This window comes from Theropithecus gelada, chromosome 11 (assembly GCF_003255815.1).
Source record: "Theropithecus gelada isolate Dixy chromosome 11, Tgel_1.0, whole genome shotgun sequence".
Classification (NCBI taxonomy): domain Eukaryota; kingdom Metazoa; phylum Chordata; class Mammalia; order Primates; family Cercopithecidae; genus Theropithecus; species Theropithecus gelada.
The window spans coordinates 42144615-42160338 of NC_037679.1; the positions used below are offsets into that span (position 1 = coordinate 42144615).

Consider the following 15724-nt stretch of genomic DNA (forward strand, 5'->3'; position numbering starts at 1 on the left):
TGAAGTTGTTAATATGTGCTTTTGACACATGTGAGCATTCTTTAATTTTAAATATTTTCCCAAGATGCTTATTAAATAATGTATTTTAAAATGCTTAACAGAATAAGTTTTTATTAGCAGCCTTCTCTTTTCTCTGACCTCCATTTTACCAGCCTTTCAAAGACCTCAGCAGCTGCCAAGTTGAATCTGCAATTTGAGATGATAACAGCAGTATTCAGGCTCAATAGATGTGCGGAATGTCTGTAAGATACTTAACTGATTACAAGAGAATGGGGATAGGCCAAAAAGCCCTCTGTGCGAGCTTTTTGAACTTAGTTCAATTCTCCAACACCTTGTTTTGATAGACATGCCTGTAATTGATTTCATTCGGTCATGAGGGTGGGTTCTGGCATGGCTGAGATGTTACATGCAGTTACTACCTTAGCGCCTTCTAAGAAAGCCTATGGATTCTTGGGGTCTGCAGAGAAAGATGTTTTTCAGAACAGTGAACTGAAATTTGCACAATGTTCTGAAATCCAATCTTATCAAACTAAATCCAAATATCAAGAAAAGGATGATGTGGATAGCTTTCAGTCTTTTTTGTTGTTCTTTTTTGGCATCTGATTAAACTCTCTCTTTTTACTATTGAGCCAGACTACCTTTTTCCTCTCAGGCAGCCAAGCACCAATATTTCCCAAGTAACACAGCTAGTGAGAGAGGCATCTCATGTTTCCATATATACATATCTCACTGCCTTAGACAAGTTTCCTTTCCGAAGTGATGGGAAAATGTGCATGCTCCAAGAAGAAATCCAGGTGGTTAGTAATTCTAGTGGGAGAGAAAAGATGGCTAGAAAAGGGGAAAGTTCAATGGTGGTTAAAGGCTTTTAGAAAATACCTCCTAATACTTTCTAATGCAGCACAAATGCAACTGATACCTACCCAGTATTTTCCCTCCTGAGGAATCATTTCCTTATATTTAGAATTTATTTTTATACTACCAAGTTAGCATTTTTACTGCATTGTTAACCGTTTTTATTTTTGGAATATAAAATAAAAATTTATGGTTTTATATATAATAATACAGTCCTTTCTCTAAATTTCTGTTTTCCTCATGCAGAGGGCTACTTCTCCAGGAGAACAGCAGGTTTTCAGAAGCACTACATTATTATAAATTGGCCATTGGGAGCAGGCCTACCCTGGCTTGTAAGTAATACTCAAGTTTTTATTTTTTTATACCTCTTTCTATATTTGAAAATTAACTCTAGTTTACAGCCTCACTGAGAAAACACTTGGTGCTTTTATTTCTGAATACTTGCTAATCAAATTATGAACCTCTAACAGTTATATATTTCAATTGCATCATACTTTGATGTCCATTGATCATTTAAAAAATTATGATAGCTATAACTTTTACTCAACTAGATTTTAAGCTTAAAATATTTGGAAGTGCTTGCTGGCAGGGACTATTTCATATGTTTTGCAGTGATATTTGCAGCTTCTACTACCATTGTTGATCCCATGAGTATTTGTGTCTTAAGTACTTTTTTCTTTTTTAATGAGCACTAAACCATAGAAACCAAATTGAAACAAAGAAAACTTTATTTTATTCACAGTGTATATCATCTTCTCACATTTTCGTTTCCACTTTTCCCCCTCAGCTGCATATTTAAATACCGGTATTATTCTAATGAACCAAGGAAGGACGGAAGAGGCCCGACGGACATTCTTAAAGTGTTCTGAGATCCCAGATGAAAACCTAAAGGACCCTCATGCACACAAGAGCTCTGTTACCAGTTGTTTGTACAACCTGGGAAAGCTGTATCATGAGCAGGGACACTATGAGGTCTGGCCAATGCCTCTCTATCCTTTTCTCTCCTCCTTGTTCGGATCTAGTCTCAGTGGTTTCTAACCTACAGCCTCCTTTCAGAGCCTGTGTCCTTTCAACAACTAATATGTATACACATTAAACTATTGTCCTTTGAAAAACTAATACCTGATGACATTAGAAGGGTTTTTTGATCAAATTTGTTTAGAAAAAGCTTCTGCTAAATAAAAATTTAATAGATTTCTTTCCTGTGAGTTTCTCAGAGCAATTATGTCAATGGTATGTCAATATGTATTGAGACTGTTCAAGATTGGGGAAATAACATGAAATGTTTCTCGAGCTTCTTTGCTCACCATTTCTTTGGTTTGATGATCCAAGACACAGTTTCTAGAATTGTTACCCTATAGCCAGTGTTTGAGATTTTAAAAAATACTTTCTTTGTACTTTGCATGTTAAGGAAGTGATTTGATATAAGTGCCACCCGTTTCTCTTAATTCTTTAAAAAACTGCTATGAAATAAAATTTAATTTTATTATTTCTTAACTGAGAGAAAAGAATCAGTGGTGTAACAGGATGTTGCACAGTAGGTTAGGAGGTGACCCAGACTGGTCCTCCTTTCCTGGAAGCCTGCTTGCATGCGTTCCTTATTGCCCCTCTCTCTCCTTCAAACTGCTTTCCCCTGCCCTCCCACTCATGTACTCTTACGCAATGTATTAAAACTGTAATATAAGGATGAAGATACAACTTTTAAAATAATTGCATTTAGTAATTTCACTGGGTCTTAAGAGCTGGAAGATTTGTTAGCTGACATTATATTTAGATCCTACCAGGTTTCCTGACTTAAAGTAATTATGCGCTTTAGATGACTAATGGATAACTTTCAAATATATATATTTTTTAGTTTTTTAGTTGAGTAATCTGTATGAACTTGAAAATTTGTATTAAAAGACTATTGCTAACATTCAACGCCTCGTTAAGCTATGGCATTCTTCACTGACTGGGCTGAGTATTTTCATTGGTGGAATTGAGATAGTATGCCACAAAAGGACAGCTCAATTATTTTCCTATAGTGAACCATTTAGAAATAGCAGTGGATGGTTTTAACTTTGGAAGAATGATATTATCTTATTTTCAGTGATGATCCCTGCACTTTAGTGATGATTTATCTCTTTTTTTTTGTTTTATAAATTAGGAAGCCCTTAGTGTATACAAGGAAGCAATTCAGAAAATGCCAAGGCAGTTTGCCCCACAGAGCTTGTACAACATGATGGGTAAGTAAAACATTAAGATTTTTTAATTGATATTTCAGGGACCCGTGGAGGAACAGGAACCCATGTTCGTGTTTAATGGAATTCTAATAAATCGTATTAATCCTCACAAAGAAACATTCACAATCTGGCATCATACTCAAATTCTGACAGAGCATATTTATTCTGACATGACAAATAAATGCATTAGCACAGCGATTCCCAACACCTTGGTCATATCCCAGAATTATTGCAAAGGACTCTCAAAACCATCTGGGTATTGAATATTAGCTAGACTCTAGAGACTGTAGAAATAATCTATATATGTATAATTTTTCAATAATAGAGATGAATAAAATATACATTAATTTTAGTAGGTTCATCAAATTCATGATAATTTTTATCACAGTATTTTCTTAATCAGAAGAGTCTCTAAACATGCTATGACATAGAGATAAATGAACTTTGATGCTTGTAAAAGATAAGATAAATTAGCCAACTTGTGTGGTTTTCATTGATGAACACTTGGATTTCAGTAGACCTTTTCAGCGTAATATTTTAGAAAAAAACAAGATTAGGTAGACAATAGATGTGCTACAACAATTATTCTATGTTTTGTGTTGAATAATTAGCCTAATTTTTATTAATCAGAAAGTATATAAATCTAAGCCATGAATTTTTCTGGGTATAAGAGGTCAAGAACAAGAAATTATAATAAAATAGCTTTCATCTGTGATTGATCCCTGTCTGCCTTGTAGTAAATTGTTGCTACAGTTGTTTGATGATGGTTATGACGGCAAACCACATATTCAGCATATGACACTTGGAAAAAAAATCCCTAAAGTAAGGTGGCCTAATGATTAATTTATATTGCTGCTTGGAGATAATAAAGAGAAGAGAAATGTTTTGTCCTCAAATCAAATATTTCTTTTTTTCCAAAGCACAAATTGCAAAGTCAGATTTTCCCTTTTCATTAAACCTGCTTAAGTTGTTTAATATTTCTAGTCCTCTCTCATGCATATAAAATAAGTGAGATTAGACTATATAATCTCTAGGATTACTGTACACTTCTACATTCTATATTTGAGGAATTTAATAGTAGCTTTATGTCTTGAGCACAGAAAAAAATCCCAAACCTCTCCCAAACTACAAAATATACACCTGACAAGAACACTCATGTTCTCTTTTTTCCAAAGAACAGAACATTTAGAAATAGTTTAAAGATAGGCTGGAGCACTGGACAGTAAACAGAAAAACAAAATTATTTGGAAAAGGTTAAAATATTTTTTCCATGTCTCTGGGAATCTCACCCCCAATTTGCCTGGGAAGTGATTGAATATCATATTAAACAGCACACTGGAGTGTTTTTTAACTGTCATTTTTTTCTCTGGCATAATTACTAAAAGGTTAAAATTTAGCTTTATTAAATACATTCTTGCCATTAATTTTTTATAAATTGAAACAGTGCCTTTTACTATCCAGCATTTCACTGTCAATCTATCTATACGAATGAAATATACGTGTCCATAAAGCACGTGCTTAGGATGTGTAGATTTATGAGTTGAATTAACTTTTTTATTTTAATGGTGGATGTTTTTGTGTCAAAATAAATACTGAGAGAATTGCTTTCTATAGCTTTGGTTTTAGTTTATTATTTTATTCTTAATTCTAGTGCTTCCAAGGCCTTATTCCCAATTTTTCTCAGTTATCAAATAAGACATCTTTCTTCAAATTAGGATAGGTCTCTAAGATTCTTGGCAACAGACTACATGTAGTATTTTTGTTGTTATTGTTGTTAATGGAAAGCGGTGATGTTCACTAGAGTTAGCTGTTTCAGAAATTCATTCAATTATTTTATGTGAATAAATTTGAAAATTCAGCCAGTACCTTGGGATCTGTCTCTCATATGGTTACACAGATGCTCAGCTCACACAGGCAGCAAAAGATAAGTGTGTCCCTGGGGGTTATTGCTTAATCTTTTGTCTCATTTTCCATTAGAGAAGGAGATGGTTGCTTCGTCCAGACTCTGAAAAGCACCCTAACAATTTTTAAAGGGAGGGTCTTAATATTTAACATTCCAGATTTTTTCTATGATTATGGTGGCTGCCTTCTATTTAATTTTATGTGAAGGTCTGTTAGCCAATCAGGTTTTATAGTTTCAGTTGTTCAGGAAACTATAATTTTCTCAGAAAGTGAATTCACCTCCTAATCAAAATGGGTTAAATCCCCCAAGTGTTGGCTTTAGCTCCTAATACATTTTGATTAGCCTCCATTTGACAAGAAAAAAAATGACCCAGGAGATAAGCTGCCCTATCAGTTCATCAGTTTCATTAGTCTGTCAGCATGTGCTGATTATCCTATCAAGTTTATCAACAGCCTTGAATGTGTTTTCTAATTCACACATTTACATATTATTAGTGCCCTTTAGGGATCAGTGATGGATTATAATGTCTGGCTAGATTTACCCTGTAAGTGTTCATTTTTCTCATGTGTCATTTACCCCTTCACAACCACTACCTCCAAGCACTTGTGTATAGATATACAAGCATTTTATTTTTTCTCATTCTATTTTTTCTTTTGTTTAGAGGTTAGCAGAAGTAAAGGAGTGTGTGTGAAAAAATACAATTATATTTTTGTGTTTGTATTAGTGTAATACTGAATTCACTGCAGTTGCTTTTGTTAAAAAACATTCTAGTCCTTTGATTTTAATCTCCCTTTGAACATTTTATGAAAAACATATTACATACCATGTGCCGCATGCCAGTTGACTTACCCTGAATGCCAAGTGAGTGTGTTTTTCCTATTTATGTATTAATAGAAAATAACACGTTTGATTAATTCCCCAACTTAAATTTTCCATATTTTAAAACTATTCATTTATTTTACTATGGCAGCTTATAAGTAAATTTTTAAAAATGTTTAAAAGCCTATACTCGTTTATCCTCTTCAATTTCATAGAACCAAGATGTTTGAGTAACAATAATTGAGAAGTACCTTCCCATCCTGAATTAGGTGAATTACAAACATACCTAAAAAACTAAACAGATAAATAGTATTTTATAAACAAAAGCTAAAATTTTACTTGGATTCATATAATTAGGAAGATATGGTAATACATGAAATATTAAGAGAACAACTCACAAAATATGTGTTAAATTGCTCCTAGCCAGTTGTGTGACTTAATTCTGTGGACCTCATTTCCTCTTGAGAAAGCAGGTTAGATTAAATTGAGATTCACCATAAGGTAGTCCCTGAAGTCAGATACCCTTGGTTCAAATTATGGCTTTGACACTTTCTCCCTGAGCATCCTTGGGAAAATTACTTAAAAGAAGCCTCAGTTTCCCTTTTATAAGATTTTGGTAACAGTAGTATCGGTTTCAGGATTGATTAAAATGATAAAATAAAAAAGGTAAAACAATTGGTCCAGCTACCTAACCTAATAAGTGTTTTGTAACGGGACTTTCCATTGTAATTATCATCATTTCCTTAGGCTTTTAAACTCCAAAAGTTGATTGTATTCTTTGTCACTGGCTTTTTGCATTTAGCAATGTGAATATGAATACTTCATAAACGAGATTTTTGTCATCATTATGGCCTTGGTAGTCACCACAGTTCAATGGAGATTCTGTTTAGTTTTATCCTATCTGGAATTGCTGTATTTTCTCTCCAGGCTCATTTCCCTTTTTCTCTCAGTAACTACAGTCAAAATCCTTCTCTTACCATTAGCTATATTAACCAAAACTAAAAGAGTATATTTTGTTATTGCCAATTTACTTGGTTTCATTAATAGAGTGCTTCCTCCAAATTAAAATTGTCATATGTAGGTTAGAGTTTTTTTCTGTCATGATTTATTTTTCTTCTAGATCTAACCAAAATTATTCTGTGTTCTGTCACTCATAGGCATTTATTGGATCTCAGTTTCTCTTCTTCTGAAATTATAGATGTATTTTAGAATCATGGAATGTTAAAAATGGAAGACTCATATCTTCAAAGCCCTTATAATATTTTATAAGATAAAAATTAACACCCCCCAAATTTTATAAAGTTCAGATTTACAGTTTGTATTAGAACCAGGAGTATAGTTTCTTGACTTAAATCCAGTGCTTTTTCTGCTTAGTCCTTCTGTGTTACCTAAACTATCACATTTTTTACTATGTCAAAATAGTTTTCCTTTGCACTTAAAAATTCGCAAAAATTAAATATATTAAAACTTCTACAGTTTTACTATAAAAAATAAAACAGCTGTAAAGTATATTCAATATACTGGATATTAAAATGTTTTTTTTAATGCAGGATAATTTCTAAATACCCTCAGTTTCTCTTTTCTTTCTCTATAATTGTTTATTTCTCCTATTATCTCTACTTACGCATTGCTTTTGAATAATCCTAAGGGATTATGGGAAACTAAATTAGGCTGCAGCATCCAATTATTTTTATCTGTTTGAACTCTTTCAATCCCAGAGGTCGTTTTAAGCCTATTTACTATTTAAAATAAAATGACTTGGCTTTCTCAATGCCGAGTAATTGTTGGGTTTAATTATACAAGCAATTTACATCATTTCACCATGGTAATATATCTTGAGAACAAAAGGGCATAATGTATTATATGGAGTAAGAGAGAGCCTAGGGTGACTGTCTTGTCATTTCAGTCTATAATAACTGTTTAGAATAACCTCTGTATGCAAAAAAAAAGAAAAAAAAAAAAGTCACAAGTGCTGGGACAGTACAGAGGCAGCAGACATATGACATGTAAATAGTTAATCTAGTTCCTTCTCTCAAAGAACTTTCTGGGAGATTTCACAGTTGGTCCAGAGCTCTTTAGGGCCTCTCTGTAATAATTAAATGCCTATGAGTAAAATGGAATACTTTTACTCTAACCTTGAAAATATTTTGTCTGTAGCTATACAGGCTATGCTATGTTGACTAGACCAAAGAAAACAAACAAGAGAAACTCAAGCTTTTTAATTTCTTATGTGATACTTAAGAAATATGTATTCATAATTTCCTGTTCTCTAAAAAGTGTGTTTATGATGAACAATATGTATTTATCTTAGGGAGAGATTCTTTTCTCCAGGAGAAATGTGTGATAATGGCCCATTGCTTTTTATTATCTTATTTGCCTTCATTTTCATCGTACTGTACTGATTCTCTTATGATAATCTCTTGTTTTATATATCCCTTTTAGTTTTCAGTCCCAGCTCAATATTGGAAAATGTATTTTCCTCCATCATCCTTCATCTAATAAATGTTTTACTTACATAGATTTGAAATTGAAAAAAATGTTTTCTCCCTATTTCTTCAATAAGGAGGAGGAACATTTTGATTTAATTTTTAATTCTTTACAACAGCTCTTTAATTATGAGATATTTTCCAGAGTTTATTGGGCCATTCACAGAGAACGAGGAAGAAAAATAATGAATAGGAAACAAAAATGAATTTATTACAGCAATTTTTTTGTATAAAAAGCTTGTGTGAATTTTAGAATTGTATTTTTGAGAAAGAAACTTGTGGTATGAAAGAGTTAAGTGTCATAAATAGCTACAAGTGATGTTTAGTTTTTTAAACTATTTAGGTGAGAAGAACTGACAAATCACCTTCTGAAAACAATGCAAACATTCTCGCTTGTAAATTCAAATTCTACTTTTGGTCTGTACATTATGCTCTGCGTTCATTCGGCAGAAGGAGTATAAAGGAAGTCTGTTTCTTTCTCAGCCTTCTGTGTGGCTTGTGTTTAACTGAATCATTTATTTTTCTTGGATTCATCTGTGTTTGTATGTGTATGTGTGTTTACCTCACCTTGTTTCGGAATATATTTAAAGTGGGGATATTCAGAGTAAATTTTTGACATGATGGTTTACATGCTTAATGTTTTCTCCTGTGTTTAGTTGTTCTTAAGTGGGTTGCTCAAGGCATTTAGCATGCTGACTGTGAAAGAGATGGTTTTTAACTGTGTGAGATTTGAACTTTCACATCTTTCAAGTGTGGAAGCATTAACACTCCACTAGCGTTAAGCTCTTTATACCACCTGCTTCCCCTATTTTGAGTTCTGGTGATTTTCCTATGATTGCTTCCATTGGCACTCTTGAAAATCAATGAGGCAATCCTACAAATATGAATATGACCATATAACTGGATTAGTCATTAATCTATGAAATCCAAAAATAATATGAACCTCTAATTTTTAAGATAAGTCTCTTTATTTCATTTCATTTTTCCATTATCAGAAAGGATACAACCAGGAGACCAATGCCAGGTATATGGAGTTTGCCAGTCCAGAAAGGCAAAATATAGATTTGAGAGATTTTAGAAGTATACTTTGAAGATTATATACTCAACAAGATAAGGAAATCATGAATGTTTGGCTATGTATCAAAAATAATGAATATATTAAATTTATGAGCAAAAAACTATAATTTTTTTCTCCTAAAAGTTTATTTCTCATTAAAAAAGTACAGTTTTTAAAAATACATTTTCTACGTTTTACACTATATATAAACTCTACATTATGTACTATGGTTACAGATGCTAATTTGCTAGGCATTAGTCTGTACACTACAAAGGCCAGCATCCAGTTCAACTGCATTAAGTAGGTAATATATTTTGTTTAAAGTTTCAATTAAACCCAGGGCCAGAAGATATATAGCACCTATGGGGAGTTTGAACACTTTAATGCCTATAGTAGGATTGCCTAGGGATCATGTGTAGGTCTAAATGTCGCTTGCTTTCCTGGAAATATGATATGAGACAGTTGATTATATTTCATTGCTGTTAAAACCACAAGAGCCCACCTGTTACATTAATTCATCCTCCTGCCAGTTTTGTGGTAAAGAAAAAGATCAAAGCTTAAAAACTTTATATTTAAATTGAATTATAAGGATATGAATATAGTCAAATTAATACCTAATTATATCCTTCTTATTCTCTGATTCCCAAATAGTTTCAGTGTGTTCTGTTCAAAAAAATCTGTTTTCAGGCTAGGCATGGTGGCTCATGCCTGTAATCCCAGCACCATGGCAGGCTGAGGCGAGAGGATTGCTTGAGCTCAAGAGATGGAGACCAGCCTGGTCAACATGGCGAGACTCCATCTCTACACACCCACACCCATGGATACATACAACTGTTTTCTGAGACTTTAATAGAAATAAATGAAAAAAAAATATGTATTGTAATCTTTAATTGGGGCAATAAACGTGGAGTAAAACTTTTACTCAGTAGTAAATACAGGTTGGATTTTATATAGAAAATTGTGATTTTATGTTACACCTGGAAAATTCATTAATTGGATTTCAAAATCTTAACATTCTAAATGAAGCTGACAGTGATACCAGTTAGATGAAATAGACATAGTCATGTGGAAGAAGATCATTTTGTGTGAAGGATACAATCTTGAAAATCAATGTCAAGGAAATGAGAAGATATTCTTGCACATATTTAGAATAGGCAACTGTAAGGGTAGAAAGATGTGATACCTTTCCTCAGTCATCGTAAGGGTCATGGCCAAGACTCCTATAACAAGACAGGTTGACTTGACAAAAGCCTAACAAATTTATTTAATCAAAATTTTACATGACAGAGGAGGCTTCAGAAATGAATTTCAAAGACCTGGAGAAAACCATCTATTTCATGCATAGGTTTGACAAAGCATGGACAGCCTTGTAGAAATGTGTTTGGACAAAAGGGTATGATCTACTGGTAATCCACTGAGTGGGAAACCCCAGCAAGACTTTTCTGTTCAGATTCTTATCGGCCTCTCTTTGTAGCATTCCTTCCCTCAAGGTATGGGGCAGTACCCCTTTGGAATGAGGATCTTCAAGGGAGACTGGAGAGGGAGAAAGTGACCATTCTAGGTTTTATGCCCTGCTGTAGTGGAGAAGAGTTCTAATTTTTGTGATTCACTTAGGGGAAGAGTATGTATCTATCACTTGTTTCAGGGAAGACAGAGAGGTAGGAGACAGGAGGACAGGAGGAGTTCGGAAAGACTTTGTTTCCATGATAGAGATTAGAAGGCTTTGTCGGCCTAATATCTTTTAGTTCAAAGCATTTAGCATGCCAAGGTGCCATATTTTGGGGTATTGTGTTCAGAGCCTTAACACATGAAATATAAATTACGTTGAAAATTCAGTACATTACTAATTGTATGTATTTTGCTGTGTACTCAAGTCTGATTTTCCTAATATGTAAGGGAAAATTGTTTTCTCCGTAAAAATCTCATTTAACTCTTCCAATGAGCTTTCATTTAGTTGTAATTTTATCTACACTGATAGAAGCCATCACCATATTCACTTGATCTTAGCCAAAAGGCTGAGAAGCAATAACCGTTGACATATTCAAATTAAACAAAGAATGAAAATAGAACATACAGAGTTTTGTTCCGGAATGCATCATTTTTGCCAACATGTTAATTATGGGAATGGGGTTTTTGTGGATTATTATAGAATCTTATTCTCAAGTATTCATTACAAGTTGGATGAATTTTTCAATGTATGCTATGCCTTAGTAATTAACATTAATATATCAATTTAATATAAGTAAATTATTCATTGCCTATTATGGAGATACAGTGCTTGACTCAGGAATACACATGAAATGTATTCCTAAAAAGATCTGTGTGGAGTTGAAAAGTCTTCTGTTATACTCTTTTGACTCATAGGAGAGTGCTTTTTCATTTATTGTTTTCCTGCAACTATTCAACTCCTGTTTCTCTGAATACTATTTTCATTTGTTCTTTCCAGGCTAGTACAGTATTCACTCATTCTTTTTTCCATATAAACCTTTCTTTGTAAAAAAATAATAATGCGATTTAGCACTTCTTTGCATGTTTCTAGTGTTCACTAATTATCTCAGTTTTATTAAGCCATTTTATTTACTCCATTTTAATTTTCCTGAAGACAGTATTATATTTTTGGGGAAAAGATCCTCACTTCATCATGAAGATGCACACACACCACACTCACACATGTGCATGCACACACACAATCTCACTCTATACTTTTTGAAAATTCTGAGCATTTAAGAGAATTGGCTTTGATATTTGTGGATTGATTATTTTAGCGATTTATTTCCTTGAAAATATAAAGGAAATTGATTAGCCTGGAGACGTTCAGGATCCCTAGTTGCAAATAGAGAAATATTTACACAGGCTTCTGGCTTTTTTTCAAGTTAAAGTTTGATGGAACATCAGATGTTTCCGGTATATGACCTTATGTTAGAAATGAGGAACTTTTAAAAGTTTCGCTGAAGTTTAACCTACTTCTTAACTAGTGTTATTCCTTAATGAAACACATATTTTTTCTCCCTGTATTTCTTGTGTTTGCTTTAAAACTACACTTTCAGACTTCCAAGAGTTTCCCCTTAAATTTAATGCTATAGGACTTGGAGAGTTGCATATTGAACCTTTTCCTAACTTTTCTCAAATTAAGACTTGGATAATATTACATTTTACTTTCAATACTACTGTACAGTAGCCGCTAAAGGATTTCTAATCAGAAGCAATATATCTGGAGCAACTAGATGGTGTTATTTTTATACGAATAAAATGACAAAAATATTGAGATGGAGATAGAAAAGATTCACAATATTTGACTACTAAAAGGTACATCAGGTTTGTGGCATAAATACATTTTTAAAAAGGCAGACTCGCTAATGTTTCTAGTAGTGTTTCTAATGCTTCTAAACACTGTGAATTAAAAAATGATTAAAATTACAGCAAGTTAAACTCTTTATAATCACTCATGTCATATGGCTCCATCAGACTGCAGGTTCTAGAAAAAAAATTATTTGGAAATTTATCTTCAAGGGCATACTTAGTAAAAAAAATGTAACACCTAAATTCAAGTAGGTACATGATATGATCAATTATTTGTCAGCTATTTATCGAGCACTCTCTGGAGCCAAAGCTTTCTGGACTCAGGTTGGAAGACAGAAAAATATATAAAAATTGTGTGTCTTATAAAAATTATATATTTATATATAGTTATATATATATATATATATTTCTAATATATTTATATATTTATATATATAAATTATATATAATTAGACATTTAGAATTATAACTATTAAATGGAATAACCAAGACTTGATCTAGATGCATTAAGAAAGAGACAGGATTTTTTTTTTTTTTTTTTTTTTAATTCTTTTGAGACGAGTCTCGCTCTGTCGCCCAGGCTGGAGTGCTGTGGCCGGATCTCAGCTCACTGCAAGCTCCACCTCCCGGGTTCCCGCCGTTCTCCTGCCTCAGCCTCCCGAGTAGCTGGGACTATAGGCACCCGACACCTCGCCCGGCTAGTTTTTTGTATTTTTTAGTAGAGACAGGGTTTCACCGTGTTAGCCAGGATAGTCTCGATTTCCTGACCTCGTGATCTGCCCGAAGAGACAGGATATTTTAAACCAACTAGGATATTTTTACCTCTTTATGAAATGAACATATGTAAATATCTGAGCACTGGTGAACCTACAGATGATTATCCTATTTTGGGGATTATGTAGTTATTTATTCTTAGCCCTTAATGTTGTAAATGATAAAACTGAGGACCTGTGAAATCACTCATTTTTCTAAAACATACAGCTATTAATGGCAAAATGCGAATTCAAAACCAAGCCATCTAAAATACTGTTTTGGTATGTATGTTTAATTTCCATGTGTGTATGTAGTTTTCAAAATTTCTCTTGTTATTGATTTCTAGTTTTATTCCATTGTGATCAGAGAATATACTTGATATAATTTCAGGGGTTTTTTAGTTTTTCTAAGACTGCTTTGTGGCATAATATGTGGTCTGTTCTTGAAAATGATCCATTTGCTGCGGTGAAAAATGTGTATTCAGCAACCATTGCAAGAAATGTTCTGTAAATGTCTGTTAGATTTTTTTTGCTCCATAGTGCAAATTAAGTTGTCTTTCTTTGTTGACTTTCTATCTGGATGGTCTGCCCAATGCAGAAAATTAGGTTTGAAGCCTTCAGCTATTATTGTATTGGGGTCTATCTCTCTAGCCCTAATAATACTTGGTTTATATATCTGGGTTCTCCAGTGTTGGGTGCATATATATTTACAATTGTTATATCCTCTTGCTGAATTGATGCATATATCATTATATAATGACCCTCCTGGTCTGTTTTTATAGATTTTGTCTTGAAATCTATTTTGTCTGGTGTAAGTATAGCTACTCCTGCTCTTTTTTGCTTTCCATTTGCATGGAATATCTTTTTCCATCCCTTTATTTTCAGTCTATGTGTGTCTTTATAGGTGAAGTGTGCTTTTATGCAACAGATTGTTGAGTTTGTTATTTTTTTTTATTCAGCCACTCCTGTTTTTATTGGAGAATTTAGTCCATTTATATGCAATATTATTATTTATAAGTAAGGACTTACTCTTGTCATTTTGTTGTTTGCTGGTTATTTTGTGGTCTTTTTTCTTCCTTCCTGTCTTCTTTTAGTGAAGGTGATTTTCTCTGGTTGTGTATTTTAATTTCTTGCTTTTTATTTTTTGTGTATCTTTTATATGATTTTAGTCTGAGGTTACAATGAAGCTTGCAAATAATATTTTATAACCCATTATTTTAAACTGATGACAACTTATCACTGAGAGCAAAAAATTAATGGACAAGAAAATAGAAAATGAATGATAACCCTACACTTTAAATTTCACCCTCCTGTTTTTTAACTTTTAATTCTTTCTGTTTATGTCTTATACTGTGCATGTCTTGATTGTTGTAGTTATTTGTTTTGATTGCTTCATTTTTCAGTCTTTCCACTCAAGATATGAGTAATTATGTACTACTTAATTATGTACCACAATTGCAATTTTATAAAATTCTGTGTTTTTCTGTGTGCTTACTACTACCAGTGAGTTTTGTACTTTCAAATGATTTCTTATTGCTTATAAAGGTCCTTTTCATTTAGATTGAAGGACTCCCTTTAGCATTTCTTGTAGGACAAGTCTGGTATTGATTAAATCCCTCAGCTTTTGTCTGGAACAATCTATTTCTCCTTCATGTTTGAATGATATTTTCACTGGATGTACTATTCTAGGATACAAGCATTTTGTGTGTATGTTTTTTTCCCTTCAGCACTTTAAATATGTCATGCCACTCCCAGCCTCCACTGAAGTCTGCTGCCTCACATATTAGAACTCCACTCTATGTTATTTGTTTCTTTTCTTTTGCTGCTTTTAGGATCCTTTCTTTATCTTTGACCTTTGGGAATTCGATTATGACGTGTCTTGAGGTAGTCTTATTTGAGTTAAATCTGCTTCATGTTCTATAACCATCTTGTTATTTTGGTATGTAATTCATAACTCAGTGCTGGATCATAATTATGAATAATTGCAATAGGTAGATAAACCAGGTTCATCAATCAATTAATTAAAGTGTACTTATTTTATTTTAAAATTGTATTGCCAAATTAGTTCCTAAGGAACAAATTAAAAGTAACCTATAAAAGGGAACTTATCATAGCAAACCTGAAAATTGCTAAAAGTGCTCATTAAAAGAAAAATGACCAGCACATAAAAAAGAAATTCATTATTAAAACCACTAAAAATAAACCTGATATCTTAGAAGGAAAATAAGCATTACTTAAAAATGGAATGAATACCTTAGCAACCAGCTAAGTTCTCAAACTCCTTGGAGAGCCTAGAAATTAGGTAGATTAAGATAAAAATGCCTGATTTTCCA

The 15724-nt window shown here is 32.9% G+C and overlaps 1 protein-coding gene across 2 annotated transcripts in view; it reads left to right on the top strand.

Moving 5' to 3' along the window:
- TMTC2 (transmembrane and tetratricopeptide repeat containing 2) overlaps nucleotides 1–15724 on the top strand; it is a 442328-nt gene that overhangs the window by 276373 nt on the left and 150231 nt on the right. For both annotated transcript variants that reach the window (XM_025403370.1, XM_025403371.1), the window contains 3 exons: nucleotides 1099–1184; nucleotides 1640–1824; nucleotides 2999–3077. In XM_025403370.1, coding sequence (XP_025259155.1) covers nucleotides 1099–1184; nucleotides 1640–1824; nucleotides 2999–3077 — 350 coding nt within the window. The remainder of the gene's footprint in view (nucleotides 1–1098; nucleotides 1185–1639; nucleotides 1825–2998; nucleotides 3078–15724) is intronic.